At 48.4% G+C, this 26,474-nt stretch overlaps 3 protein-coding genes across 4 annotated transcripts in view; 1 reads left to right on the top strand and 2 right to left on the bottom strand.

The window, feature by feature from the left end:
• LOC126540045 (uncharacterized) overlaps window positions 1–26,474 on the top strand; it is a 178,513-nt gene that overhangs the window by 64,822 nt on the left and 87,217 nt on the right. The gene's annotated exons all lie outside the window — the stretch shown is intronic.
• Window positions 13,814–15,282, bottom strand: LOC126540981 (tigger transposable element-derived protein 6-like). The gene has a single exon (XM_050187794.2). It carries the CDS (start codon window positions 15,098–15,100, stop codon window positions 13,814–13,816), a length of 1,287 nt encoding a protein of 428 aa, XP_050043751.2. The 5' UTR covers window positions 15,101–15,282.
• LOC126525092 (piggyBac transposable element-derived protein 3-like) lies at window positions 20,211–22,623 on the bottom strand. 2 transcript variants are annotated; one of them, XM_050173154.3, is made up of 3 exons: window positions 22,422–22,623; window positions 22,004–22,143; window positions 20,211–21,941 (listed from the first exon to the last, which is right to left on the bottom strand). In XM_050173154.3, exons 1-3 carry the CDS (start codon window positions 22,450–22,452, stop codon window positions 20,307–20,309), a joined length of 1,806 nt encoding a protein of 601 aa, XP_050029111.2. In that variant the 5' UTR covers window positions 22,453–22,623; the 3' UTR covers window positions 20,211–20,306. The 2 variants fall into 2 exon arrangements, with proteins under 2 accessions (XP_050029111.2, XP_050029110.2); XM_050173153.3 differs by having other exon boundaries at window positions 22,004–22,623.

Here is a 26,474-nt window from a genome sequence, read left to right as displayed (position 1 = left end):
AACAGCGAGCGCCACAACAGCGCCGAATCAGGCTGAACGCTGACACCAGTTCAGTGGCTGTGCACAGTCACATTTCTTCAAAAACACAGTTTCCCTCATCGTCGCTGGAATCGCCGTCTTGAACGCCAGCTATTCCGGCCACAATGTCCTCATCAGCGAGGTCGGCTATCGCTTGAACTTCGCTGTCGTCGTTAGTGAAGTCCTCAACAGTCACTTCGGACAGGACGGCGCCAGGAAAATTGGACAAGTCGTGAAACGCGTCCTCCAAGCACTCGTCATCATCTAAAGCTTCGAGACATTCATCTCCGGCCACTTCAAGGCCTGCCTTGCCAAAACAGTTGGCTACTGTGGCCTGCTTCACGCCACCCCAAGCGCCGAGCAGGTCAATCTTGAGATCAGTTCCCATGCGGAGGTTTACGAGGAGCCGTTGAATAAGTCACTTCCTATAGCCTACCTTGAATGCCTTTATGATACCCTGGTCAAGGGGCTGCAGTCTCGCTGTGGTTTTCGGTGGGAGAAACTTCAGTTCAATGCTGCAGCTTGCAAGTCGTTTGATGGGCCGAACAGTTGTCTACCAGAAGGCAAACTTGGCAGCCCGACTTACCCAACTCAGCGTTCCAAGCCTGCAGCCATCCAACAAAAAGTTGACGTGTCATCCAGGCCTTCCTATTACAGCCGCAGCAGACAAGAAGTTGTTTGCAATTCTTGAAGCAGCCCGGTGACTTGCTCTTCCCAAACACGAATGGCCGTAGCTTGCACGAGCCGTCCATGTTGACTGCAAGCAGCACCGACACATGCATTTTGCTCATTTTACCGCCGTGACATCAGGTTCCACGAAGAGAGAGTGTCTTATTCGGCAACATTTGCCAAACGAGACCAGTTTCGTCTGCATTGAAGATTTCTGCAGGCAAAAACTTCGCAGTGATCTTCAGCCACTCCTCAGAAAGCCACTGCTGCATCTCCTGGCTGCTGACAGCCCCACTTTCGCCTGAAATAGCCTTTCCTACAATGCCATGGCGGTTTTTAAACCGTTGCAGCCACCCAGTGCCACCGCAACAGTTCTCTTCGCTAAGAGCTGTAGCAAACCATTTGACCTTTTCGATTAACATTGTGCCATCCACGGGAATATTTTTTGCTCGAATTTCAAGAAACCACGTATAGAGTGCCTTCTCCACTTTGTCAAAAGCAGCAGGGCCTCACCTGCTTTAAGCTTGATGTCGTGCTTGTTCTTTAACAATGTACTTAAAGTACTCCGCAGAATGCTGAATGTGCCTGCCGCAGAAGACTTCTTTTCTCCGTTCTCGACACGCCGGAAATACCTCAAGCTTTCAGTCAAGATTCTTCCTCTTCTTTATGTCCGCGGATGCCATAGCTCACCAGATGACCGCAGTCATACATGCTACACACGGCACGTTGAAACACAGGCACACACAAGAAAAATGCGCGAGGTGCAGATGGAGCGGTCCGAGCAAAGCCTAGCCTAGCCGAGCAGCAGTCAACGGGGCTGTGAAGGAACTACAAAGGGAAAAGAAAGAAGAGAGCGGTGTTGGAATCTCAGCGCTGACACCCGTTGTTGCAAATGGGTCGCAAGCCCCAAGGGTAGCGTTGGCCTGGCGGCCTGGGGCACAACTGGAAGCATCCGAAGGTCCCGGCAAAGCATGAGTCGACTGGTAACAGAACAACTTGTTTATTCTAGCATCGCAAAAGAGCGGGCGGTCAGGTCGACCGAAGTGGAGAGACGGGAGAGCACGTAACTCAACGGATGAAATCGGAGCCTCTCTCGGTGTCCGGGAGCAGCTGCTCTTATACTCTCGGAGTCGAGGGGAAGAAGGAACGCCTCGATAGGGGTGCACGTGACGCGGGGCACGGACAGGCTGAGAGACACGTTGAGACGAGTGTAGTGACGCATCCGCCGGGCCGGCGCCGGTCAGACCTCCTCGCTTCACACTTGGGGAGCTCCTCTCCCCGGCTGCCGCGCTTTGACAAGCGTGGGCACCACCATGCACACACACACACACGCACATTTGAAGACACATGGCATTGAAACATGCCTGGACGCGCTTGGCGGGGAGGCGTATCGGCGGCGCTGAACGGGCCAAAATGTCCGCCGCTTTGAACGAAGCCCCGGCGTCCGTTGCACCCGCGCCGGCTATACCGCGCGTTGTAGGCGAAACGTAACAGACCGCCCCGCCGGGGGAAGGAGATCCCGATGGTCAGGGGACTGCATCCGCTGTCTGGAGGGATGTCGCTCGATGATGCTCATAACCGAAGTCGGGCGTCCTTCGGCGTTTCTTGAGCGCAGCGCACAGAGAAGGCCTCATTCTCTCGTTCAGGTTCACACAGGACACTGCAAAGTGACTTCGGGAGAGTTGACATATTTGTTCTCGTTCCCGGCAAGCGTTAGAACTACACCGAAACTCAACCGCTCAGTCAGCAAGCACGAAACAACCCTCACCAAGTCCTGCCAGGCTCTTTCCTCTTTTATACCACTGCCTAGTTCCTTACAGTAGTCTAGCAGCACCCAGAACGCGTCCACAAATTGGAAAATTGCACTAGAAAGCACGTCATCACTTTGAAACACTACACAAAAGCAATATGTTAAAAATCCTGCCTCGGGAAGAAAAACATCAGTAACAAATAACTTTGAGGCTGATTCTTACGTTAGCGGCTTCGACTTAAGCCATCGGCGTTACCGTTGCGACTCCCCTTTTTGTAACGCACCTCAAAGGAATATTGTTGCAAAGCGAGGCTCCAGCGCAGGAGGCGGCCATTTTTGGGAGAGATGGTCTGCAGCCATTGGAGAGGGCAGTGATCCGTCTCAATGATAAACCTCGAGCCGGCTAGGTAGCATGACAATTTCTGAACGGCCCACACGAGACACGCACACTCTTTCTCGGTGGCGCTGTACGCCTGCTCACGACTGGTCAGCTTACGACTAGCATACAGGACGGGGTGTTCCACTTCTCCATTTTCCCGTTGGCACAATACAACGCCCATGCCTCGCTCACTAGCATCGCACTGAACAACGAACCCTTTTGTGTAGTCTGGCGATCGTAGCACAGGCTGGCTTGTTAGGGCACTCTTTAGGGCGCTAAAAGCTCTTTCCTTTGTCTCGTCCCATACGACTGTTTGGGGCTCTGTTTTTCTTAGAGCATCCGTCAGGGGAGCCGCGATATCAGAGTACCTGGGGATGTACCTCTGATAGTAGCCGGCGACACCTAAGAACGACCGAATATCGGTCTTCGTGCGTGGTTGCGGGTAGTCTCGCACAGCGGCCACCTTTATTTCAGAGGGGCGGCGACGACCCCGTCCAATCACGTGACCGAGGTAGACAACCTCGGCCTGTGCTAACTGGCACTTGGGAGCCTTGACTGTCAAGCCCGCATCGCGCAGGCGGCTTAGCACTGCCCGCAAGTGGGCCATATGCTCAGGCCAGGATGCGGAGAATATCGCTACGTCGTCTAGATACGGTAAAGCGAATTCTTGCTGTCCCCGCAACACTTTATCCATGAGGCTTGAAAAGCAGTATGGCGCGTTCTTCAAACCAAAACTCAAAACTTTCGGACGGAACGTTCCCATTGGTGAGATGAACGCCCCATACCTACTAGCCTCTTCTGTAAGTGGAACCTGCCAATAACCCCTGACAAGATCTAGGGTGGAAATAAACTGAGCGCTACTAACTTTCTCAATGCGCTCCTCGATGTAAGGGATCGGATAAATTTGATCCTTAGTGATGGAATTAAGCCTGCGGTAGTCGACGCAAGGACGAGGTTCCTTGCCCGGTACCTCAACTAAAATGAAAGGGGAGGTATAATCACTCTCACCCGCCTCAATAACACCGAGCTGTAGCATTTTCTTTACCTCAGCCTCCATAATATCGCTCTGGCGGGGTGACACCCGGTACGCCTTGGATCGTACTGGCTCTGGGGAGGTAAGTTCTATGTCATGAGTAAGGACAGAAGTCCTACCAGGCCTCTCAGAGAACAGACCTTGAAATTCTTGTAAGAGCTGGTGTAGTTCGGTTTTCTGCTCAGGCGACAGCGATGCTTTACTGATTAAGTCACTAATGACTTGATCGGTGTCTTTCCTGTTCGTCACTGAGCCTAGTCCTGGAAGCTCGACCGGAAGCTCTTCGGGAACGTTTACCATCATGCACACCACTGCTTCCCGTTGTTTATAGGGTTTGAGCAGATTACAGTGGTAAACTTGCTGTGCTTTCCGCTTTCCTGGCAGACTCACCACGTAGTTAACGTCCGACAGTTTTTGAACAATCCGTGCTGGGCCCTCCCACTGCACGTCGAGTTTGTTCTTTAGCGACGTGCGCAATATCATGACCTCATCGCCCACCTCAATACGACGGGCCCTGGCTGTCCGATCATAATAAACGTTGGCCCTCTGCTGGGCCTTTGCCATTGCTTCACCTGACAACTCCTGTGCCCTTCTTAAGCGTTCGAGGAGCCTAAGCACGTACTCCACCACGACTGGGTCGTCGCCCCTGCCTTCCCACAATTCTCGAAGCATGCGAAGCGGAGACCGCAGCGAGCGACCGTACACCAGCTCAGCTGGCGAAAACCCCGTAGCCGCATGCGGCGCGGTCCTTAATGCAAACATCACCCCAGGCAGACACAGCTCCCAGTCAGTTTGTTGTTCAAAACACAATGCTCTCAACACTCACTTCATGACGGAGTGGAGCTTCTCAACGGAATTCGACTGTGGGTGGTACACTGAGCTGTATAACAGCTTTACCCCGCACCTTTCGAGAAAGGCTGTCGTCAAAGCGCTAGTAAACACCGTGCCCTGATCTGACTGGATTTCCGCAGGAAAACCAACTCGCGCAAATATAGACAGTAGTGCATTGACTATCTCAACTGAGCTGAGTTCTTTAAGCGGCACTGCTTCAGGGAACTTTGTTGCTGGGCAGATCACAGTCAAAATGTGTCTGTACCCCGTGGCTGTTACCGGCAGAGGTCCCACTGTATCAATAACGAGCCATCTAAAAGGCTCCGTAATGATAGGTACCAACTTCAACGGCGCCCTCGATTTGTCCCCTGGTTTGCCCACCCGCTGACAGGTGTCACATGTCCTCACAAAGTGGTCTGCGTCCCGGAAACACCCTGGCCAATAGTACTCTTGCAAGAGACGGTCCTTAGTTTTCTTAACTCCTAGGTGTCCGGACCACGAACCCCCATGCGACAAGCGCAACAGATCCTGACGGTAGCACTGAGGCACGATCAGCTGATCGAACTCCACTCCCCTGCGGTCTAGATACTTCCGGTACAGGACCCCACCTCTTTCCACAAAGCGAGCATTTTTCTTGGCGATACCTTCCTTGATAATGCAGCGTATGTTTTCTAGGCTGCCATCCTTCTTTTGCTCGGCTATCAAAGCCGCCCGGCTGACTTTTAGCAACCTATTAAGTCCGTCTGACGTAGGCGCGATGAGGAAATCTGCAGGTAGCTCTTCTAACTTTCCCGCATCGGGAATTTCCTCTCCAGTATCTGGTGCCTTTAACGCTACAGGCTCAATTTTACTCAGTTCGGGCGTGCTCTGAATATCAGCTTGCTGCGCCTCTGACCCTTTCTCATCGTTCGACAACGTCGGCCCCGCAACTACCGCCTTTGCAGCGAGCTCCCGAACCTTTGATCTGGTTAAGGCCTGAACGCTAGCCTCACCAAACAAAAGCCCCTTCTCGTGCAGGAGGTGATCGGACCTGTTCGAAAATAGGTACGGGTACTGGGGGGGCAGCATAGATGACACTGCGGCCTCCGTCTCAAGCGCTCCGAAAGGTCCTTCAATAAGCACTTTTGCTACGGGCAGACACACGCTATGAGCTTCCACGGCTTGCTTGATCCATGCGCACTCGCCCGTGAACATATCGGGTTCTACGTAAGAGGGGTGAACTACATCCATCGTAGCTGCGGAATCGCGAAGCACTCGGCACTCTTTCCCGTTCACGAGGAGGTCTCGCATGTAAGGCTCGAGAAGCTTCATGTTCTCGTCAGTGCTGCATAATGACAAAAACACGACTTTTGTTTTTGTTTCTGGACACTGCGCCGAAAAGTGACCCGGCTTCTGGCACGTATAACAAACGCGCGCTTGCCTCGTCTCGAACCGCTTTCTGCGTTCGGCTTCGGCTGCCGCCGTCTCCTTACGTTCGGTCGGACTGCTTTCACTCGCATCCGCACTACGTGTGTCCCCCTTTGCTCTCATGGGCGTGAACTTCGGCCTCTCAAACTTGGAGCCAAATTCACCCTTTTGACCGTCCTTAGCTCCGCGAGCCCGACGCGTCACAAACTCCTCGGCTAGCTCAGCGGCTCTAGCCACCGTACTAACGTCTGGCCTATCCAAGACCCAGTACCGCACGTTCTCAGGTAACCGACTATAATACTGTTCCAGCCCGAAACACTGCAGAACTTTCTCGTGGTCACCAAACGCTTTCTCTTCTTTGAGCCACTCCTGCATGTTTGACATTAGCCTGTAGGCAAACTCAGTATATGACTCACTTCTGCCTTTCTCATTTTCCCGAAACTTCCGACGGAACGCCTCCGCTGACAGCCTGTACTTTTTTAGCAGACTCGATTTCACTTGGTCGAAATCCTCTGCCTCCTCTCTCTTCAAGCGAGCGACTACGTCGGCCGCCTCGCCGGGTAACAAAGTGAGCAAGCGCTGTGGCCACATTTCCCAAGAGAACCCCTGCTTCTCGCACGTTCGCTCAAAGTTAACCAGGAGCAAACCAATGTCCTCTCCAAGCTTAAACGGCCGCATCAGGTCAGTCATTTTGAACGATACTCGTTCTCCTGCACCGTGTGCCTGACTTCCATTACGAGCGCGTTCCATCTCTACCTCGAGACGCTTCAGTTCCAAAGCGTGTTGACGGTCGCGCTCTTCTTTTTCTTTCTCTTTTTGTTCTTTTCGTTCGCGCTCATCTTTCTCTTTCTGCTCTTTAAGTTCGCGCTCCTGTTTCTCTTTTTGCTCTTTAAGTTCGCGCTCCTGTTTTTTTTCGCGCTCCTCAATGGTCTCAAGGCATTCCGACAGCTCGTCATCCTCAGCTTCTAACTCAAGAATAGCCCTCAGCAGTTCTGGTTTTCTGAGTTTGTCTGAGACATCCAGACCCAACTCTCTTGCAAGCTCCAGCAATTTCGGTTTGCGCAACGACTTCAAATCCATGGCTGCTCTGAATGCTGCTTTCTCTACTGCCTACTATTGTCTTGCCGCAAACTAACCCGGCAGCAACGACAACCACAATTACCAGCTCTGTTTCTGACACTAACAAAAGCCTGGCAAAACTCAGAAGAAGAAAGTCCCGCACTCACCAAACCTCGCAGCCAAGAATTCAGTGCAGTCGTTCCGCTGCAGGCAACCAGTCATCACACAGGGCTCGTTGCACTGCTCCCGGATGGTCGTTGTGCTGCTCAGCATACAGTCGACCGCATATCTTCGCTGCTGGCCTCCGTTGTTGGAATCTCAGCGCTGACACCCGTTGTTGCAAATGAGTCGCAAGCCCCAAGGGTAGCGTTGGCCTGGCGGCCTGGGGCACAACTGGAAGCATCCGAAGGTCCCGGCAAAGCATGAGTCGACTGGTAACAGAACAACTTGTTTATTCTAGCATCGCAAAAGAGCGGGCGGTCAGGTCGATCGAAGTGGAGAGACTGGAGAGCACGTAACTCAACGGATGAAATCGGAGCCTCTCTCGGCGTCCGGGAGCAGCTGCTCTTATACTCTCGGAGTTGAGGGGAAGAAGGAACGCCTCGATAGGGCTGCACGTGACGCGGGGCACGGACAGGCTGAGAGACACGTTGAGACGAGTTTAGTGACGCATCCGCCGGGCCGGCACCGGTCAGACCTCCTCGCTTCACACTTGGGGAGCTTCTCTCCCCGGCTGCCGCGCTTTGACAAGCGTGGGCACCACCATGCACACACACACACACGCACACTTGAAGACACATGGCATTGAAACAAGCCTGCACGCGCTTGGCGGGGAGGCGTATCGGCGGCGCTGAACGGGCCAAAATGTCCGCCGCTTTGAACGAAGCCCCGGCGTCCGTTGCACCCGCGCCGGCTATACCGCGCGTTGTAGGCGAAACGTAACAGCGGCGATAAAGATCCGCGGAATATGCCGTCGAAGGCGCTGTGGGCGCAATCGCTGTTTCGCTATGCTTCGTTTTTTGAACCCTTTCTGGCTCTCTAGTCTCCCCTGGCCCACGAGTGACTGTGCCAGACCTCTCACTTAAAACCGATTTTCTCTCCTCCTTTCCCCAGGAAGTGTGGCTTGGAAACGTCGCCGCGCACTCTCTTCGCTGAGCTCCAATGACCTTGCCCAATGCACACACCGGCGGTACAGGAGGAGCGTGAGAGCTCGCGCCGGTGGGATGCAAAAACGGAGGAGAGGCTATGGGTCTGTCGCTAGGCGACGGCCATGCATGCGCAGAGGAGGAGCCTGCTGACTAACTCTGCAGAAATGTTCTCCCCTGAGGACCAGACACGAATGTCTTCGGGAAAAGCGCACCTTCCAGTGGTGCGGCGCGGCGTTCGATATATCGAATGTCTGGCGAAAATGGAATTCGATATACTACGCAATTGTCCTATACTTTTACATAGTACTTTCAAGGGGGTAATCTGTGTGTTCGATATAGCCAATAATTCGAAATATGCGGGTTCGATATATCCGGGTTCCACTGTATCTGTATCATTTGCAATGATACTGCACAACCATCTTTGCACCGGTCCTTCACGTATTTAAGGACGGCCTCCTCAACGTGAGGGAACTTGCCCGTTTTGGGCCTGCGGAAAGCCTGGCGCGTCCTGTCAGTAGCCATCAGCTGCTCACACTGTTTTTTCCTATACCGTATTCGGAGTTCATCAACGCCGAAATGCCTGCCGGCAGCACGGTTGCCGTGCTCTAGTGCGTAGTCAGCAGCGTTAAGCTTAAACACGGCCGTAAAACTCGCATACCGTCCCATGGTGAAACGGCACCAACACAGACAAACAATCACAAAGCACATGGCCGCCTTGAAAAATGGCGAAAACGCGGTGTCTGTGGAAACGTGTCGGAACACGTTTGCTGCGGGATGACAACACGTGAACCAACAGGCGGCTGCCACTGTAACAGTGCGGGACATCACAAGAAAAATAGCGACTGACGGAGCAAGCCAAATGCGATTTTTTTTCTTCTCGTGAGTACATTACGTGCATCGAAACAGCTTCTTCCATATCAGTAATGAATAAGATCGTTAACCCTTTCGCTGTCGGACCTTTCTGGCCGTGACGCACCCCCAGTGTCGGTTTGGTTTCAGGGAACGAGCATAACAGGGAATGAACATAGCAATTTATTTTTGATTATGATTGGTATACAAATAACGTAGTCAATGCTATATGCACATTTCAGCGTTCTGCAGCTGCTGTTAGTAAACATCATCATCATCAACCTGACTATAAAATCCGTTCAACATCCGAATCTGACGATGCGGAACCCTCTTCCTCGCATGCGACTCTGTCCGAGTCCGAATCCGAGCTCGGCTCGTATTCTAAATCGGAATTGAGCCACCGCACCAATGAGCAGACGAAGGTCCCGCGCGCTCAGCCATCCGAAAGTAACCGTGCGCTGGGAGGATGCGCTTTCAGTCGCCCGAACAACGGAGAGAAATGGGACGTTGCGTGATCAAGAAGACAGAGGGAGATGGAAAAAGGCCAAACAAAGTTCGAAGGGCTTTACGTTTACTGCTGCAAGCCGGAAGCGAGGGTTCGTCGAGAGAGCGAAAGCAGCAATCGAGTCACTCTTTTCGGAGAGGCAACGGCACGTGCGCCTGAACTTGACGCGGCGTAGCAGACACACCAACAGAAGAAAAATAAAAACCTTCAAACCAGCGGAGATGGCAGAACAACCCTTGAACCCATAACCACACGCGCGCGACGCAAGGATCCAGCGAACGCGGAGCCACCGCGCCACTCAGCAAAGAGAAAGTGGGGAGTGGCAGTCGCACCGTACTCTTCAATACATGGGTTAACACATGTCAGGGAGAATATACGAACTCGTAGAAAGAGTCAACAGATGTCATGGCCAATTCAGGAGTGCCAGCTTTGCGCTCAGGCGCGAAATTTTGAACGCACGATAGAGAACGTACCGGTACGTCAGTGACACCGTGGGGGGGAAGCGCGATGACGTACCGGTACGTCCGTGACAGCGAAAGGGTTAAATTGGCAACCATTATAAAGCGAACAAATAATAAAGCCAAGGCAAGTTTGGTTGGTGATCTTTTTTTTTTATTCTTGAAGTGCAGAAAGTGATGAAGGGAATGAAATGGGGCATCTGCTTAAAAATCTGTTTGGTGCATGCAGTCCGCTCAGTAAGTTTTGAAGAGTCGTTTGTGCAGCATTCGACAGATAGTAAGCACGATCATCATCAGCTAGACTTGGCAAACGACATATCACTGTGGCAAGTTCGGGGTGCGATCATTACGAGAGTGCGATCATTATGCGAATAAATACGGTCGATGGTTTTCGGTTTCTCTCTACCACAGGTGTAGCACACCTTCACACGTTCTCATTTCTTCGTGTATGATCGAGCGCGTCGTTATGCTAGAAAGTTTACGGCAGTCTTGTAGGTTTATTTTTGTGTTCAGCTGCTGCATAATTGCAATGTTACACGCAGCCCGCTTTTTCTTGTTTTGGCTTCAGCAACAATGATGAGTAACAATGAGGATGGGCAACAACTGGAGATGACATACAGTAGATCCTGGCACTCATGATTGTGAAGCCAAACGATTGACTCGAAAAGTTGACTCGAACTGGAGTCAACTCACTGGAGTGGCTTCTCAACAGGAGCGTTGATGGTTGCATGTGCACAGACACTAACATCGATGTCAAGCTCCCAGTAGCAGTGAAGTTTTTTTCACAGAGGTGTACCAGGTGTACACTTTTTGTGCGTACAGAAATATAAGCTCAGTGCAACCAGCGCCTATTGTGCCAAGGTTACCATCTTCACAGTGGCACTCTATCTTCTTGCTTTTATACCCACAAGAAATCTCATCCATTTATATTCCAACTACCTCTCTCTGTTGATCTCATTGTCATGGCTACAACAGGCACACATGTTCATGTGCTCAAAAAGTTACTATGGGCTTGCCTCTTCCATGTCCCCAGTCACAAAGGCAACCCTGGGAATGAGCTTGCTGAAGTTGCCTCAGCTGCATCGACCACTGAGAAAATTGAGCTCACTGTTTCTCAAAAAAATCTATTAGGACAAGGTTTTGCTAAATTTCTCAAGCTCAGTGGCATTGATATTGCTAAATAGAGGATGCCTATACATTGTTATTTAACCCTTTTAGGGTCGATTTTTTTCGCCATATACGACCGCCCAGGGTAGATTTTTTTATTGTAGTTTCCTATTCTTCTTACGGACTTATTTCAAGAAAAAATTACCGTAATTTTTCTAGGGTGACCGTAAAGTGAGAAAAAAATATTTTGCGTTAGTATATATGCACTCTTCATTCATGAATAACAACAACAAAAAAGGAAATAAACTTATCAGAATTAAAAATTTGATGCATTTTATGCACATAGCTCAAGGCTTTGAAAATCCGCACACGAGAATATTTCACAAGCCTCAAATCTTCCTGCTCTTACACTAATACGTACGTCCATAGCATGATCGAACTGTGTAGGTGCGCACACTCAAGAAAACTGTTTGGTTGTGTGCCCATCAAAAAAAAGAAACACGTGTGACAAACTTCCGCTAATCTTCATCTTATTGCCAACCAGCTAGGGCAATTAGTTTTCATGAGTCTTAAAAAAAAGAAAAGAAACGGAAACGCATGCACGGCGGCATCCTTCCTATGTGCACCCCTGTGAGCACTAAACGAGCGAAAAACAAGCGGTTGCCCTTTGAGCGATTAGGAACGAGATAGCAATCAGTTTCACAAGTGCAAAAAACCGAAACCGCCCGCGAAACAAAATCCAGACGGCCGCCCGCCCGCGCGCACGCCAATGCGCCAGCGGAAGTATATAGAGGCACGGGAGCAAACTAGCGCTAAAACAAGCCATGCAACAAAAACCGAGAGAGGGAGGTGCGCGAAAAAAATTCCCTGTATCCCCACATAGTGGCAGTACGTGACAGAAAAGAAAAAGTTTGGAAATTGGCGCACTTTTTAAACGTACAGATGGCGCCGTAAATATACGACATCGACCATTTTCAGACTTGTTCGCAGCGCCGTATATTTACGTCATTGACTGTCGAAGGGTTAAATGGATTCAAAGTGTTTACAAAATACCTCCCTAGCTTTCCCCTCGCAAACTACTTACTCACCTCATGACAGGACACAGCCACTTCCCTGCATTATTTCACATTCATCCCCACCAACACATGTATTTGTGTCCGACCATGGCACGATGAAACTCATTATTTCATTACCTGTCCTCTCATTAATCACATTGCTATGAAATGAACTCTCATCAGCAGCTTATGTGGCATTAGTAAACCACAATAGAGGGCCAGATTTACACAACTTGTGTGCATCAAAACCTTTGTGCTGCATAGGAATTTCGCACTCCATTTACCAGCTGCTTTCTGAATCATTTCCCTTATGTTGATTGCTAGTTTCAAACCTCTTTTCTTTTAACAACCCCTTCTAATGATTTGCTCTTGTTCTGGCACGCTTGTCTTTAATGCTGGTCGGATAGCTTATACCAACAATGGTGGGGCCCAACTCCGTCCATCCGGCTGAGACAAGCATGTGTCTTTCATCACTCTATCATCTTTTACCCTTTTATCCCATGCCTGCTTTCTCTACCGCCCATTTTTTTTACCGAAAGCACTAGTAAGCTATATGCTCATTTTCCTTTGCACCATGAGCGTGCCTACATCAACTATTTGTTGGAAAAGTTATGAAAAATACATTTATTTACATTTGAGGATTATTCAGATTTTACACTGTACAGTTTCTGAAGTCACAGGTGTTTCTATGTGTGAAAAAGTTTGAAGTACTGGCATGTGCAGGGCAGCACTGCTCTTTTCACACTAGTACCATTGGCTTTTACTCTTCCCTTTAGCTTTTCACACTTTTCATTGCCGTGAGGGGTTTTGCTTCACAGGATTATGCAGATCCAATGTACATTTAGGAAACTACGTGAAGCAAAGCTTTTGTTAAGCAGTTAAGGGGGGAAGTGATGTTTAGAAACATTTAAAAAAAATGTTTTTATTAAATTTAATAATAATTGTCACCTAGACAGTTTTTCATGCTTATTTCAAAAATATAATTACTTTTTAAATTGACTGTGTGGTTCCAAATATAATTAAAATTAATCACCTACTCATTGGAACAATTGCAAGAGGAGTATCAGCCAGAATGTTTATAAAGACATGTGGCTGGAGCCAGATCCCACTGTGGTTCCGTTCGAGAACCAGTTCCTTTCGCCTCCTCTCATTGGCCGACCGTCGTCACGTCCAGCGTGTCGAAAAACTTCTGGAGGCAGCTCCGCGGTTTTAGTCTACGTCACGGGGCGTGGCCATGGTGCCGAAAGGAACCGTTTTGCCGGCCAGCACAAGAACCGCGGTGAGTAGGATCGCTTCGCGGGAACCGCTGCTGCATGCTTGTACACAAACATGGCGGCGCCCATGACTCCGTATCTTTTCGCGGCTCTTTCCAATACCCTATATGGTGGCTTGCACTAGTGGCTTTCCAATACACTAGCATACAGTCGAGTCCCGCTACAACGAAATTGACGGTGCACGAAAAAAAATTCGTAGAAGCGAAAATTTCGTTGTTGTGAAATTCACAAAAATATGGCTAACCTGAACTGGTAAACCACAAACAAACTTTTATTTCCAGAAGTCAAGCAGTGTCGACTGCTTCCTTTTTTTTCCTACGAGCATCATGACTCGATTTTCGCATTCGGCGAGTAGCTGCATCGCGACGTCGTCATCATGCACAGCTACGCTGTTTCTGATGACATCGAACGCATCCAGTACGCGAGATGTGGCTGGTGGGTGCATATCTGGCACTTCGTCGTCATCCGACTGCCCCCCGTCGTCGCAGACACTTTTTATGATGTCCTCATCGCTCAATTCCTCCCGGGCGATCACATTGATGTCAGCGTCGATGAAGTCGTCCAGCTCGACACTTCCGGCACCTTGAAGGGCCGCCCAGGATGCAGTTACGTCTGCTGGCGGATGCACTGCTCCGTTGCAGTCAGCAGCATCCTCAGCGGAGTCGGTGTCTGGATCTCCGAGCTTGAAGCCAGCGTGCGTGAAACAGTTTGCGATAACTGGCCGTCCAGTTGCAGCCCACGCAGCAGCCATCATCTGCAGCGCCATGTACAGGTCTAACTTCGTGTCGCGACCGGTCTCCACATTCAATAGGAGACGCTGCATCACTCGCTGGCGGTAGGCGCACTTCAAACTTCTAATGACACCTTGGTCAAGCGGCTGTATGATCGAAGTGCAGTTCGGCGGAAAGTACTTCAGCTCCACATTTGTGAGCTCCACATCCAGAATATGATGGGCGGAGCAATTGTCCAGCAATAAGCACACCCGCCGGCCCTGCCTCCTCATGTCGCAGTCAAATGACGCGACCCACTCGGAGAAAATGGCCCGCGTCATCCAGGAGCGGCTGTTGGCGACATATTTTACGGGAAGGCTCCTATTACCTTTAAAGCAACGGGGCTTTGCACTCTTCCCAATGACTAGCGGTGGGCGCTTGTCGGATCCGTCCGCGTTGGCGCACAGCAGCACGGTCACGCGCTTCTTACTGTGTTTCCCACCGTGGCAACGCTGACCTTTCATTTCGAGGGTTTTAGACGGCAGCATCTCGTAAAACAGGCCTGCCTCGTCAGCGTTGTAGATGTCACACTTCGCATAGTCTTTCAACAACGCCGAAACGTTTGTGGAGATCCAGGCGGATGCGCTGCCTGTGTCTGCCGATGCCGACTCGCCAGAGAGCGTCTTGCCGACAATGTCATGGCGGGCCTTGAATCTGCTGAGCCAGCCTGTGCTCGCCTTGAAATCGTCAATCCCCAGCAGGCAAGCGTAATTCAGGGCCTTCTGCTGCACGGCGTTTCCACTGATGGGTATGTTTTTCGCCCTCGTCTCGACAAACCACGTGTACATGGCCTTGTCGAGGTCTTCGTGCGCCGACGGCGTCAGCTTCTTCCGCTTGGCTGATGTGCCTGAAGCAAGAGCTTGCGCTATTGCTTCTTTTGACTTCAAGATGGTGGACAGCGAACTGGGAGAAATCCCAAACTTCTTCGCAACGTCACCTTTCTTCTCTCCACTTTCGACTTCGGCCAGGATCCTAGCTTTATCCTCCAGGGATAAAAACTTTAGACATGGCGGCGCCATGTCGGAAAGCACGCTAAAAATCGAACACCGCAACACGTGCACAACACGAATAGCACTAACTACGCACCGACGGCGCTGAGACGCAGCATGGACTGACGAGACGACTGAGCGTCGGCTTTGGATTGTCTGCGGCTAAAAAGTTTCAAGCCAATCTCAAAGGTAGGCCAGTCTCATCGCCGTCGCCATCGAGCAATGGCGGCCCCCATGCTCGGTCATCAGCGGCAGTTTCTTGCGGTGCCAACGCGCGATGATAACTTTGCAGATGCTTTTTTATGTGCAAAATGTTCGAAATTGCGTTTCCTGCGCGGCAAATTAAATTTCGAGCCTGGAATTACTCTGTCAGATTTCGTTAAAGCGGAACGGCATAAGAAAAAGTGTTCGTTGTGGTGAGGATATTTGTGCATTGACTCCTATGGGCAGCTGACGGGGAACTGAGAATTATTCGTTGAACCGGACATTTCGTTGAAGCGGCGTTCGTTGTAGCGGGGTTCGACTGTATATGGTTTGGCTCAGATTGGTGGGTTGAACTTACCCAAACAATTCAGTCTTTGAGAGATACCATACTGAAAGGCTCCACCAAATCTTTTTTAATGTGCACTGACATCTCGTGCAGTGCATGGGCCTGAAACATTCCGCTTCCATCGAAATGCGATCTTTGTGGGCATGTTCGAACCCATGCCTTCCACATTAGCTGCCGTGCACCACTGAGCCCCCGCAGCGGTGATAATTTATATGGCATGCATATAATTGAATACCATATTTGTAAGGTGCTGTTGTCTTGCCGTTAGCTCTTTTATCTATTTTCATTCCCTCTTTTTATTTACGAAGCAGTCAAGGTGACATCAGCTTTTTCCAAGAATGTCTGGCTTATACATATGTTGTCGTGTGAGAGCATCGGCAATGTTCAGTTCAGTAACAACTTATATTGCACTTCGTATGGTTGTCTTTCTTGTTTTTTATTTGTTTAGCTCTTTGAGTGAGTGCTTATTACTGTTGTATCTTTTTGCATTTTTAATTTGTATCCTTGAGTGTAGAACAGTTTCATCTGTACTGCGCTGTTTCCCCTGTGCACAGGTTGTATGGGGCCCTGAACTTAGTCAGGCGCAAGGAAGCACCTTTTGTTCGGGGTCCTTCAGCAGTTTCTGTACGAGGAAACAGAATAAACTTCAACAACTTCCGCCTCAACTTTCAGCACTATGACTGTTGTTTCTGGTCCTGTTTTCCTTTTGCATATGAGTTATACCATTGTAGCAATAGCTGCTGTTAGAAGACCTAACACAGCTGCCTAGTTTGGTATGAATTATTGACACTGAAAATAAAATCTTGCTTGTGGCTATTTATGGTGCACTGAGCCTCTTCATCAGTGGTCATCTTCGGCACAATCTTGGTAGAAATTAATAACACTGCTACAAAATGTGCTCAACTGAATTATTGAGACAGGGAGCATACTTGGTAGCGAAATTATATGATATCACATGGTGCTTCTTGATGACTTTGCTACTTATACAAAAAATCACAGCAGAACCTGTCTTTACGCAATGGCTACAGCAAGAAGCTGTGGCCAAATGTATGCACTACTGCCATAACCTCGCAGAGTATTTGGCTGAGATAGGATAACATTGTGAAAGAAAATGATATAGTGAGCTAAAATAACAAATTGCAGTTATTATTGGTTGCACACTGCCCAGAGACTATCACAGCTGACAGGATTAACAATGTAAAATAAGGGTAGTAACAAGAAATGTACCCGAATTGTGGGTGTTTTGGGTAATGTAACATAACAGAGTGGTGCAAACAGAAATGAATGGAAGGCAAATATTCTTGCCTAGACACAAAATGAAACAATTGTCTGGAGTAGCTGGTTTGGATAATAAGCAAAATAAAAAGGTGCAAACCAAAATGAATAAAATTGAAAGAACCTTGTCTACACACAAAACTTCAGTTGTCTGGACTAGCATAATAAAGTAGGATGGCAATAGTAACATTTAAAAAGAACCTTTAGAACTCGTAATGACAGAAGTGGAATAAAGTAAAATATCCATGATGCTATTTCGCTGGAGGTTCAGCACTGATAGAGGCGATGGTGGACAGCCACTGCACTTGCTGCAGTATGAACTGCCCTGTAATTGGTAGTCGCTCCACTGCAGCAACAATATGAGCCTGGTACGTAGATTCGTTGGCCGGTGTGTTCGCTTTAACAGCTGCCATCCGCTCCAGTGCTGTGGCCTGGCATGCTTGCGAGTCAGCCAGTGCCTCTGTAGCAGCAGCCAGGCGATGCAGGGTAGTTGATTGGCCCAGCATCCTCCCTGCCTCTTGCTGGAAGCTTGTCGCAACTGCACCCACCACATATTTAAGCTGCTGCAGTTCCTCTTTGTAGAATAGCATTGACTGTTATATATTACTCTTTCTCGCTAACAACCTTGCAGAAAATGAAATATGTACATACAGATTCGATTTCAGCTGCCAAGTCCAATGACTGTTGATAGCCAGCATCAATTTCTGGCAGGAAATCTTCAGCAGCTGGCCTGCGCGATAGTATGCACCGCTCCTGTTGTTGGCTTGTCCCTGAGGATACCCACAGAAAAGAGATTGTTGCAGCGCTTTACCTATGCAGTCTAGATCTGATCATCAGATAGCGGTTTATACAATGGTATGCAGTAGGGAAGCTTGATATCACTGGTGACGAATCGTGTGCATTGCTGAACTTACGTGACGAGCCGCTCGTACCGGGTCGATCTCCAACAGAAACACATGATGGAAATCATCGCCGACGTGGAATGGCTTGGTCGGCAGGAGCTGTAACGGGCTGCACAGCAGTCGTTGGAGTGAGCTGGGGGCTTGGAGCATGCCCATCCAGGGATTGTGCAGAAGACGGCAGGGTGCTATCCTGAGCGCACAAGGCCACCACAATGAGCAGTGATACTTTGACTCCACGGTCTGCCTGAATAACCTCAATAATTAATATATAATTGCAGCAAAGTGTAAAATGAATGAAAACCAAATAGGCTACGTTTAAGAACAAAATATATTTTCTGAACATGTCACTCAACACAACATTTTTAAAACGCTTGCAGTAGAATTTTCACAAACTCAGACTAACTGGATCAATTAAGACATTGCATAATTACCCTGCAACGTGGGTCTGCAAGGTCTACCAAAAATGCATGTGTGCTGTTGTATACATACAGTGTTCAATTATAATGCATTGGGAACTTTGTACCTGACTACAGTGAACTCTCACTTGAGTGAACTTCAAGGTACCGAAGGAAATAATTCACTTAACTGAAAGTTCACTAAACTGAATATTCACTAGACCAACATAAGACATGGCATACAGAGTCAAAAGTTTGAACTGCAATTCATGGAGCAAAAGACATGGCATCCATAGTGTTAGAAATGTGTGAAATGGAATTTATAGAGTCGTTTCCTGGCAGGATTCATCGAAGTTTCTCCTTCAAGCTTCGATTTTTGTTTCACAATCATTGACGTCGACGGTGCAATTCCACAGTCCTTTGCAATGTCCACTTGCCTTTGACCGTTGTCCAGGCGCTGAAGGATTTCCAGCTTCTCCGAGAGAGACAACCGCTTCCGTTTCGTCATACTCATTCCGAAAGTAGGCATGCGAATTGCCGTTGTTACTTAAAACTGGAAGGCTGAATGGAGCCGATGAAAAACACACCACATGCGTCGTTTGTGTGCACACGCAGAACCGACGAGACTGGAAAGAAAGACGACGACCATGCCACGACTAGGCGGTCGGAAAAAAACGCGCACCACGTGGTTTATGGTGTGACTGATCACCGCTTTGCCCCAGGGGCACTGTAGCGCCAGCGACGTTACATTGCCGCTGGAGCGGCGGTTTGATGAGGGCGGGCATCGGTTGCGCCTGCAGTGCAGGGCGCAAAACCTCGTTGAACTGATCGTAAAAATAGGCCTTGGTCCTCTGAGCGAGTTCATTAAACTGAAATATTGACTGTTATGAAATTCGTTTAAGTGAAACATTTTTGCATAGAATCTATAAGAAAACTGTCGGGGACATTTAAAAAGTTCGTTATTCTGAAATATTCGATAAACCGACGTTCGTACTTCTGAGAGCTTACTGTATTTCATTTCATTTTATTGCTACTCTTGCCATACAGATTATCAAAAGACTGATTGAACCCATAGCCAGAGGCTAGTGTGGGGTTCAGAAACAAAAATACATGATGGCAATGACACAGCACTTGTGTAAAATGGAAAGCCCAAAATCACGGCGAAAAACCAAAGTACAGTATACAATGAGGAGAAAATAAAGTAATATGCATTTTACAGCAGAATGAATAAAGATCTGTAATGTACAACACGGTACAACAAACACAAACTGCGAACGACTGTCACATAGATCAAATAAGGCTCAAAAAGTATGTTCTTAATGCTTTATTTGTTTCGTGGGACTGTCTTATTTCTGGGGGTAAAGCATTCCAAACCTTGGCTCCTGAAAACTGCACCAATCTTTCACTGTAGATGTTATTATTCGGTGGCAGATTAAAGTTACTATGTGTGAGGTTTCTCGTGAGTCGAGAAGGAGAGCGAAACAGGAAGGCATTGAAAGGTTGGTTATATTTTACTATGTTGTTTACACACACTGCTATATTTAAAGACCACAAGAGGTCAAAAGGAAGGATATTTAATAACTGGAAAATTGGTTTACTTGGGATATGTTGGTATATCCCTTTGCGACACGCATTAGGATATAGTCATCAGAAAATTTTGAAACTGCCTGTGTGCACTCTTGATGAACAATATTTCAGTAAAAAACCATAAACAAGCCGGTACCTTAGGTACTTAATAAATTAGGTCGCGTCCTCATATGTACACACTGTGACTCAATACAACTAAGTCAGCAAAAGTCAACCGAAGGCTTTATTGCATGAAAATATTGCAGGTAGAGCGATAAAAAATTCCTCTTTGGTCATCAGCTGATCAGCCTTCTTGCTTACTTGGTGTGATATTCATAAAAACAGTCATTAGTGGCGGACAGGCACAAGAACACTTCGCACTTCCTGCACCGAACTCGTGATTTGGAATTGCATCCAGGCTTCCGGCAACGCTGTGGGAATCGTGCATCCACGTGCTGAGGCCAGTGCGCTTTACCATCCAAACGAACAGTGTTTGTAAGGAGGGGTCCACTATTATGAGGTGCTTTTGATACCCTCTGTAAGCTTTCCGCACTTGGTCGCCCTCGCTTCTTCTCCAAAGGTTTCTCGGAAACAAGCAGGCTCATGGCAGTATCGGTTTGAAACTGTAGCATGTCCATCGTGTTCTTTCGGACAAGGCCTTCAGCAGAAGCATCTCTTAAATACTGCAACCATGAGTTTGCAAGCGCAAATGAGGTGAGGTGTGAAATTACCCTTACAGGCCATTTTTTTGTCTTTGCTCTGATGTGATAGAGCGACATGATAAAATCCAACTTATCAACCCCACCCATGTGGCGATTATACTCTAGTATAGCCTGTGGGCATTCTACCTCGATGCGCTCCTTTTTCGAGGAGCTCCACCTGCTCACAGCCCTAGCTTCACCAGTGGAAACCTGTGTTGAGGCCACCGTGACCAGATTGTTGTCCTTCCATCGCACAAGGGCAACGTCTCCTTCCTCTGTCACCTTGACATCGGTGCTCCCACGCTCCTCCTTTCGCATTTCTTTTTCGCCCTTCAGCTTACAACCCAGCAGCCTGTTGCACCTGATCGTACCCGTGGCAAGGATTCCAATACCTTTTAGCTCCCTCAGAAGCAGCACGGACGTGAAGTAATTGTCAAAGAACAATTTCAGGTTGCGGTGCTGTGGGAATGACTCCACAAGTCTCATTACCACACAGCCCCCTAGACCAAGGTAGGAGAACTCCCGGTCTACTCCTGTGCCTTTGCCCTGATAGAGTTCAAAATCATGCGCCAGACCATCGGTGCTGCATCGCACAAAGATCTTCACACCAACAGGGTTTGGCTTACTTTTCACCACCTGTTTTGCTGGGACCCTTCCTGTAAATGCCACCATCTGCTCATCAATGCAGTTATGTTCAAGCTCTTCAAGCTGAAGGCACCGGGACCTAATGACATCGAGGAGCGGCCTCACCTTCCAGAACTTGTCCACACTGGATGCATCCCTTGGCTCATTCTGGTCAGTTATGTGCAATGCGCTTCGCAATTTAAAAAATCTGTTTACCGCCATTGCATCTGCAATTGCAGAAATTCGGGTACCGCTTTGCCAATACATGCGGACACGTGGGAATTTCAGGACACCCATGTAAATGAGAATTCCAAAAAACACTTTCATCTCTTGCACGGAGCACGAAAGTTCGTTTCCTGTGTTCTGCAAGGCATAAATATTTGTGTACTTCGTGAAGTCCTCGAACACTTCATCGGTGAAATACTTCATGAAATACTTTAGCGGTTCTTCTGGCGTTGATCCGCCAAGCGGGTGGTAGGTGCAGCGCGTGTCCACTGGATCGAAAGGTTTGGAGAGCCACTTGACATGCTTCACTTTTTTCGCAGGCATCTCATCACTGTCACTGAGATCACCCTCGTCGTCTGCAGGATGCATTTTAGGGTCATGCTCCTCATTCGATGCAGTTACCTGCAAACGTAAAGGCAAAATGATGCAACTGCTAACAAGAAATTTCGCTATTTGCCACTTACCGCTTGAGCTGCCTGTACATCGGCGACTTCATCGTCAGAAAGATCGGCGTCTGACACATCTCCATTCATGATGGCGTCAAAAAGCTGGTCTACTGACGAGTTCGGAGTCTTGCGTCTTGTTCTCGCATGAGTCTGGATGCCTATAAAAGGAAAAAAAGGCTCAGTAAAGCAGAAAAGCGACATTCGCCGCAGTTACAGCAGGATGAACCGGCGGCCGCCTAAACGGTGCATTTGTGACACGTTGTGTACAAATAGACACGCCATCGTAAACATGACCACCGTTTCCTAACCAGTAGTACAATAAAAAATAATTCCGTATTATTCTTATCTATAGCACTTAGTTATCAGGTCCACAGCTTTAGTTCCAGCTTAATCAACGTTTTAAATAGGCAGAAAAGATAAAGCCAAGAGCACCTACTTGACGCGCCGTAGAACGTCGAGGCGTCCATCTTGTTTTCTTGTTTTGGTAATGCATTTGGCGCGGCAATCACGAGATGGCAGCACCGTCCGGTAGAGCGGTAAATTCGAATGCGGCTCCAATGGCCCAAGTGTTGATGACGACGATAGAAGCTCGCAAAAAAGCTCGTGAAAATCGCGTGTACAATTGTACACGCCGTGTCGCAAAGGGATATGTTGGTAAATTTGTATATGTTGGTAAATTTGTATATGTTTATTACTACTCCAAACAAAGGTGCATTCACAGTAAACAGAAAATTACTACTAACAGATGTTTTTTTTTTTTTTGCAAATGTCGTAAGGGGGACCGAGAAAAGTGATGCTGAAAGCATACCATCAGTTCACCTAATAGTTAAAACGTAGTCGCTGGTCTAAGGATCGCTATTACTTGTGACCACCTCCACTTACTTTTGAAATAACTTCTCTAATTACGCCCTCTGTTAGGAAAGATGCAGTTCATGTCGAACATACCTATTAGAAAAATCCGTCACACACGCCTACTGCACTTGAGTGGCCGACAAGATCGAGGATGCGGCCCCGCAGCCTGCACAGACGGCCGCTGCCGGTACCCCTAGGAGTAAACGAGCCGCTCATTACACAAAAGCAAACGTGCACTCTGGATCATTGCACTCACCTGTGTTCAGCGGCCTTGACGACTGCGTCGTGGCGGGAGTTATACACTTTTTTCCAGAACTGCCGCCACTGGTCCGCTGTTTTCGTTGCTGGCCCCTCTCCATTTAATTTCTCTGCGAGATCACGCCACAACAGCGCTTTGCTTGCTTTTGTAATTTCTGGCATCAAAACAGATGACCCTTTCACGAGCCACGGGTGTTGTTCCATGAACTCTACAAGCAAAGTATGCTGTCGCGGCGAAACATGGGGGCCAAGAGGCCGGCGAGTCGCTGCTTCTGCCATTGCGAGTCTTCTTGTCAGAAACGGAACCAAAGGCAGACGGAACTTCAATGCACGCCAAAAAGCACATGATTTCCCAGATGGCACCGCGCGTGTGTGCGTATGCAACACCATCTACTGACAGAAAAGAGAAACATGTACCAAAAGAAATGTCAAAATAGTTCTTTACTGCACTCTCTTGCATGTACTGCGATTTCTTATTAAATAATATGTATTACCATTTATTTGTAATATTTGATTTCTTCTTAACCCATTCGCTTCTGTGGCTTCAACGGGCATTCCCGCGAGCTGTTCCGCGCAACTTTCGACGCCATGGACTGCCGTGTATGGCGTCATAAAGAAACCTCCATAGCACCGGCTATTGCGTCCCACATGAAATTTTCTTTTTTTTATTTTGTTTGGGAATGTTTTCTGGAAGCACTGCACTCGGAGTACCTTGCGAGTGTGGAAGGTCTTGAAGCAGACGGGCATGTGAAGTGCCACTCCACATTTCTCGCACTCCCACCGGCTCTCGCTCTTCTTCCCCTGAGCTTTACAGACATGACATTGCCTGGATGGATTTTGCTTGATTGCGTTCGGTGATTCCCGTCTCATTAAGTTCCTTGGGTTGCTGCTTCAAAAAGTCTGCAACTGGCTCTTTCACGTCATCGTCCAACACGAATCTGGTTCGCTTGAGCTGTTTTTTCAAATGCTCCAAAAAGTGAAAGTCGCAAGGCGACAGCTCTCGGCTGTATGGCGGATGTTGCAGCGTTTCCCGCTTGAACATTGCCAGTTTTGTATTAACCACATCAGCGACGTGGGGACAACATTGTCGTGGAACAAGATGACCCCATTCGTCAATTTTCCTCGTAGTTTGTTCTTGATTGTGACACGCAGCCGATCTGGCGTTTTACAATAATGAAACAAATTGATAGTCTCTCAATATTTAGCAAATTATAGATCAGTAATGGCCCCTGACGATCGAAAAAAAATGTCAACAACACCTTTCCGGTGGAAATGACGGCCTTTCCTTTCTGGGGGGTGGTGAATTCGAATGTTTCCACTGTAAGCTTTGCTGTCGTGTTTCAGGCTCGTAGAAGTGGCACTATGGTTCGTCCCCTATCACAATTGGAGACAAGAAGTCGTCACCCTTATTGTGAATCTGGATCAGATGAGTCAAGGCAGCGCTGAACTTCTCAGTCTTCTGGCGGTAGTTCAAAATCTCGGGCAACCGTTGCGCACACAAGAGCAGATAACCAATACGTTCATGAATTATTGCGTCAACCGAACCATGACTGATGTTCACACGCTCTGCCAGTTCATCTATGATTATCCTCCGTTCTTGTCTCTTCAGCTCATCAACCTTTGCAATTTTGTTAGGGATGATTGCACGGTGGCTTTGGCCCAGCCTTGGATCGTCTTTGCAACTTTCACGTCCTTCTTTCAACCATTTGCTCGAACGCTTCACAGTGGCCAATGAAATGCAATGTTCAACGTACACGGCAGCCATACGGCGACTAATTTCTTTTTGGGAAATACCTTCAGCTGTCAAAAACCTCAGGGCACCACGCTGTTTAACTTCTAGAGCGTCCATTATGTCGCGCAACCATGTTCGACCCAGTGTATGAGAGCATTAAACAACCTTGAGATACTCACACCTGCGTGTCACTTTTGTAATAGAGAGATGCCTCTGTGTCACGTGCATGCCTAGCAGATAATGGACCGAACAATTATTGCGCGGGGTGGGTGGGCTCCCTTTTATTTTACTCGCCTTCGTACATTAGAAATGCGATGATACAATGGAATATACCAATGCGAAGATACAGCTTGATAAAAGGCAAAAAAGTGTCACTGGAAACAAAGTTCACTGCACGTATACACAAAACCCCGCAACAAGATATTTAAATATATACGTATAAGTCTCCAATAAATCTACGTATCTAAAGAAAGTCACTGTATACGATGCATCAAACAAGGCAAATAAACATGTTGCGCAATTAGAGATTCACAGAATCCTAGATCCCACCCCCATTACATCCACTCACCCGGATGTATCGCGCGCGACGGAAGGTGGCGCGCTTGCTCCCCGCTTTTCTCTTTTGCGCACACAAGACTGAGCCACCATCGTCGTCTCACCCATTCCAGCCCGCCCATCCCCCTCCCTACGCTTTCACTCGCACATACAGTATGCAGCACGCGGTCACGATGTTATCGCCCTTGGACTTTATACGAAACATGAGGGTGACGGCAACGGCAGGAATGCGCCTGGAGTGTCCATATAATTGCTATCGCAATACTATATGATAAGACTACCGGCAACTGAAGCATCCCGTGGCCCATTACTGTCCGCAAAAGAAGTAACAAAATCGAACTTTCACCATACGACAATTTGCTGCGCCACAACAATGTCGCTTTTTTTCTTTTGTGGGGCCGGGGCATCGAAATGAAAAAGCGTGAAGTATGTTGGCCACAATCGAATGCCTACTTTGGCCACCTAATGTAGCTGCCGAAAGAATATCGAAGAAAACGTGAGATGCTTGGTCCACCGAGAACCTTACACATACTGCTCGGTATCCTACAGTGGCGAGACAAGACTTTCCGGAGAGGTTGCGCTCAAGCGAACGCAGTGCAATTCGTCGAGTCCCCACTGTGATGACAGCGAGCGACGATAGCTTCTTTTTCTTGTCTGCTAGCCGGAAAGTGCCCAAAATTGCGAGGCAGAAATCCACTCGGCCAGAGAAAAGCGAACGTGCACCGACGTGCGCCGCGCGGTGGTCGGAGCAACACTAGAAAAACGCTTGCGCTCTGGCTGCCTCTGGCAGCCCGCGGGTAGGGTAGCAAGGACAAAAAAATTGAAGAGGCTTAATGTGTCCTCGCGAGTAAAAGTCGAAGTAGAAAAAGTAAATACGAGCTTAGTTACCTTGGCTGACTTTCGTGTCTTGACGCGGATGCTTTGGCTTAGGTGAAAAAAGAAATGTTTATATTTTTTTATGTGTCATGACGGCACAAATTAACCACCACAAAGCTTCGTCTCATCCGACCTCGCTGCTGGCTTTGTCATCTTGTCTGATAGTGTGTTGATTTGGCTTGTCTTGTCATATGGTCCGATGTAAGACTTTATAAA

The sequence above is a fragment of the Dermacentor andersoni genome, chromosome 2, assembly GCF_023375885.2.
Source record: "Dermacentor andersoni chromosome 2, qqDerAnde1_hic_scaffold, whole genome shotgun sequence".
NCBI classification, from domain to species: domain Eukaryota; kingdom Metazoa; phylum Arthropoda; class Arachnida; order Ixodida; family Ixodidae; genus Dermacentor; species Dermacentor andersoni.
This window is presented reverse-complemented; position numbering and strand designations above follow the sequence as displayed.

What these genes read in the sequence shown, in the direction of transcription:
- LOC126525092 (XM_050173153.3), bottom strand. Translation starts at nt 22,186, where the DNA reads ATGTCGCTTTTCTGCTTTACTGAGCCTTTTTTTCCTTTTATAGGCATC. An exon ending in ATGTACAGGCAGCTCAAGCG is followed by an intron (nt 21,942 to 22,003) that starts GTAAGTGGCAAA and finishes TTACGTTTGCAG; the next exon opens with GTAACTGCATCGAATGAGGA.
- LOC126540981 (XM_050187794.2), bottom strand. Translation starts at nt 15,100, where the DNA reads ATGTACACGTGGTTTGTCGAGACGAGGGCGAAAAACATACCCATCAGT.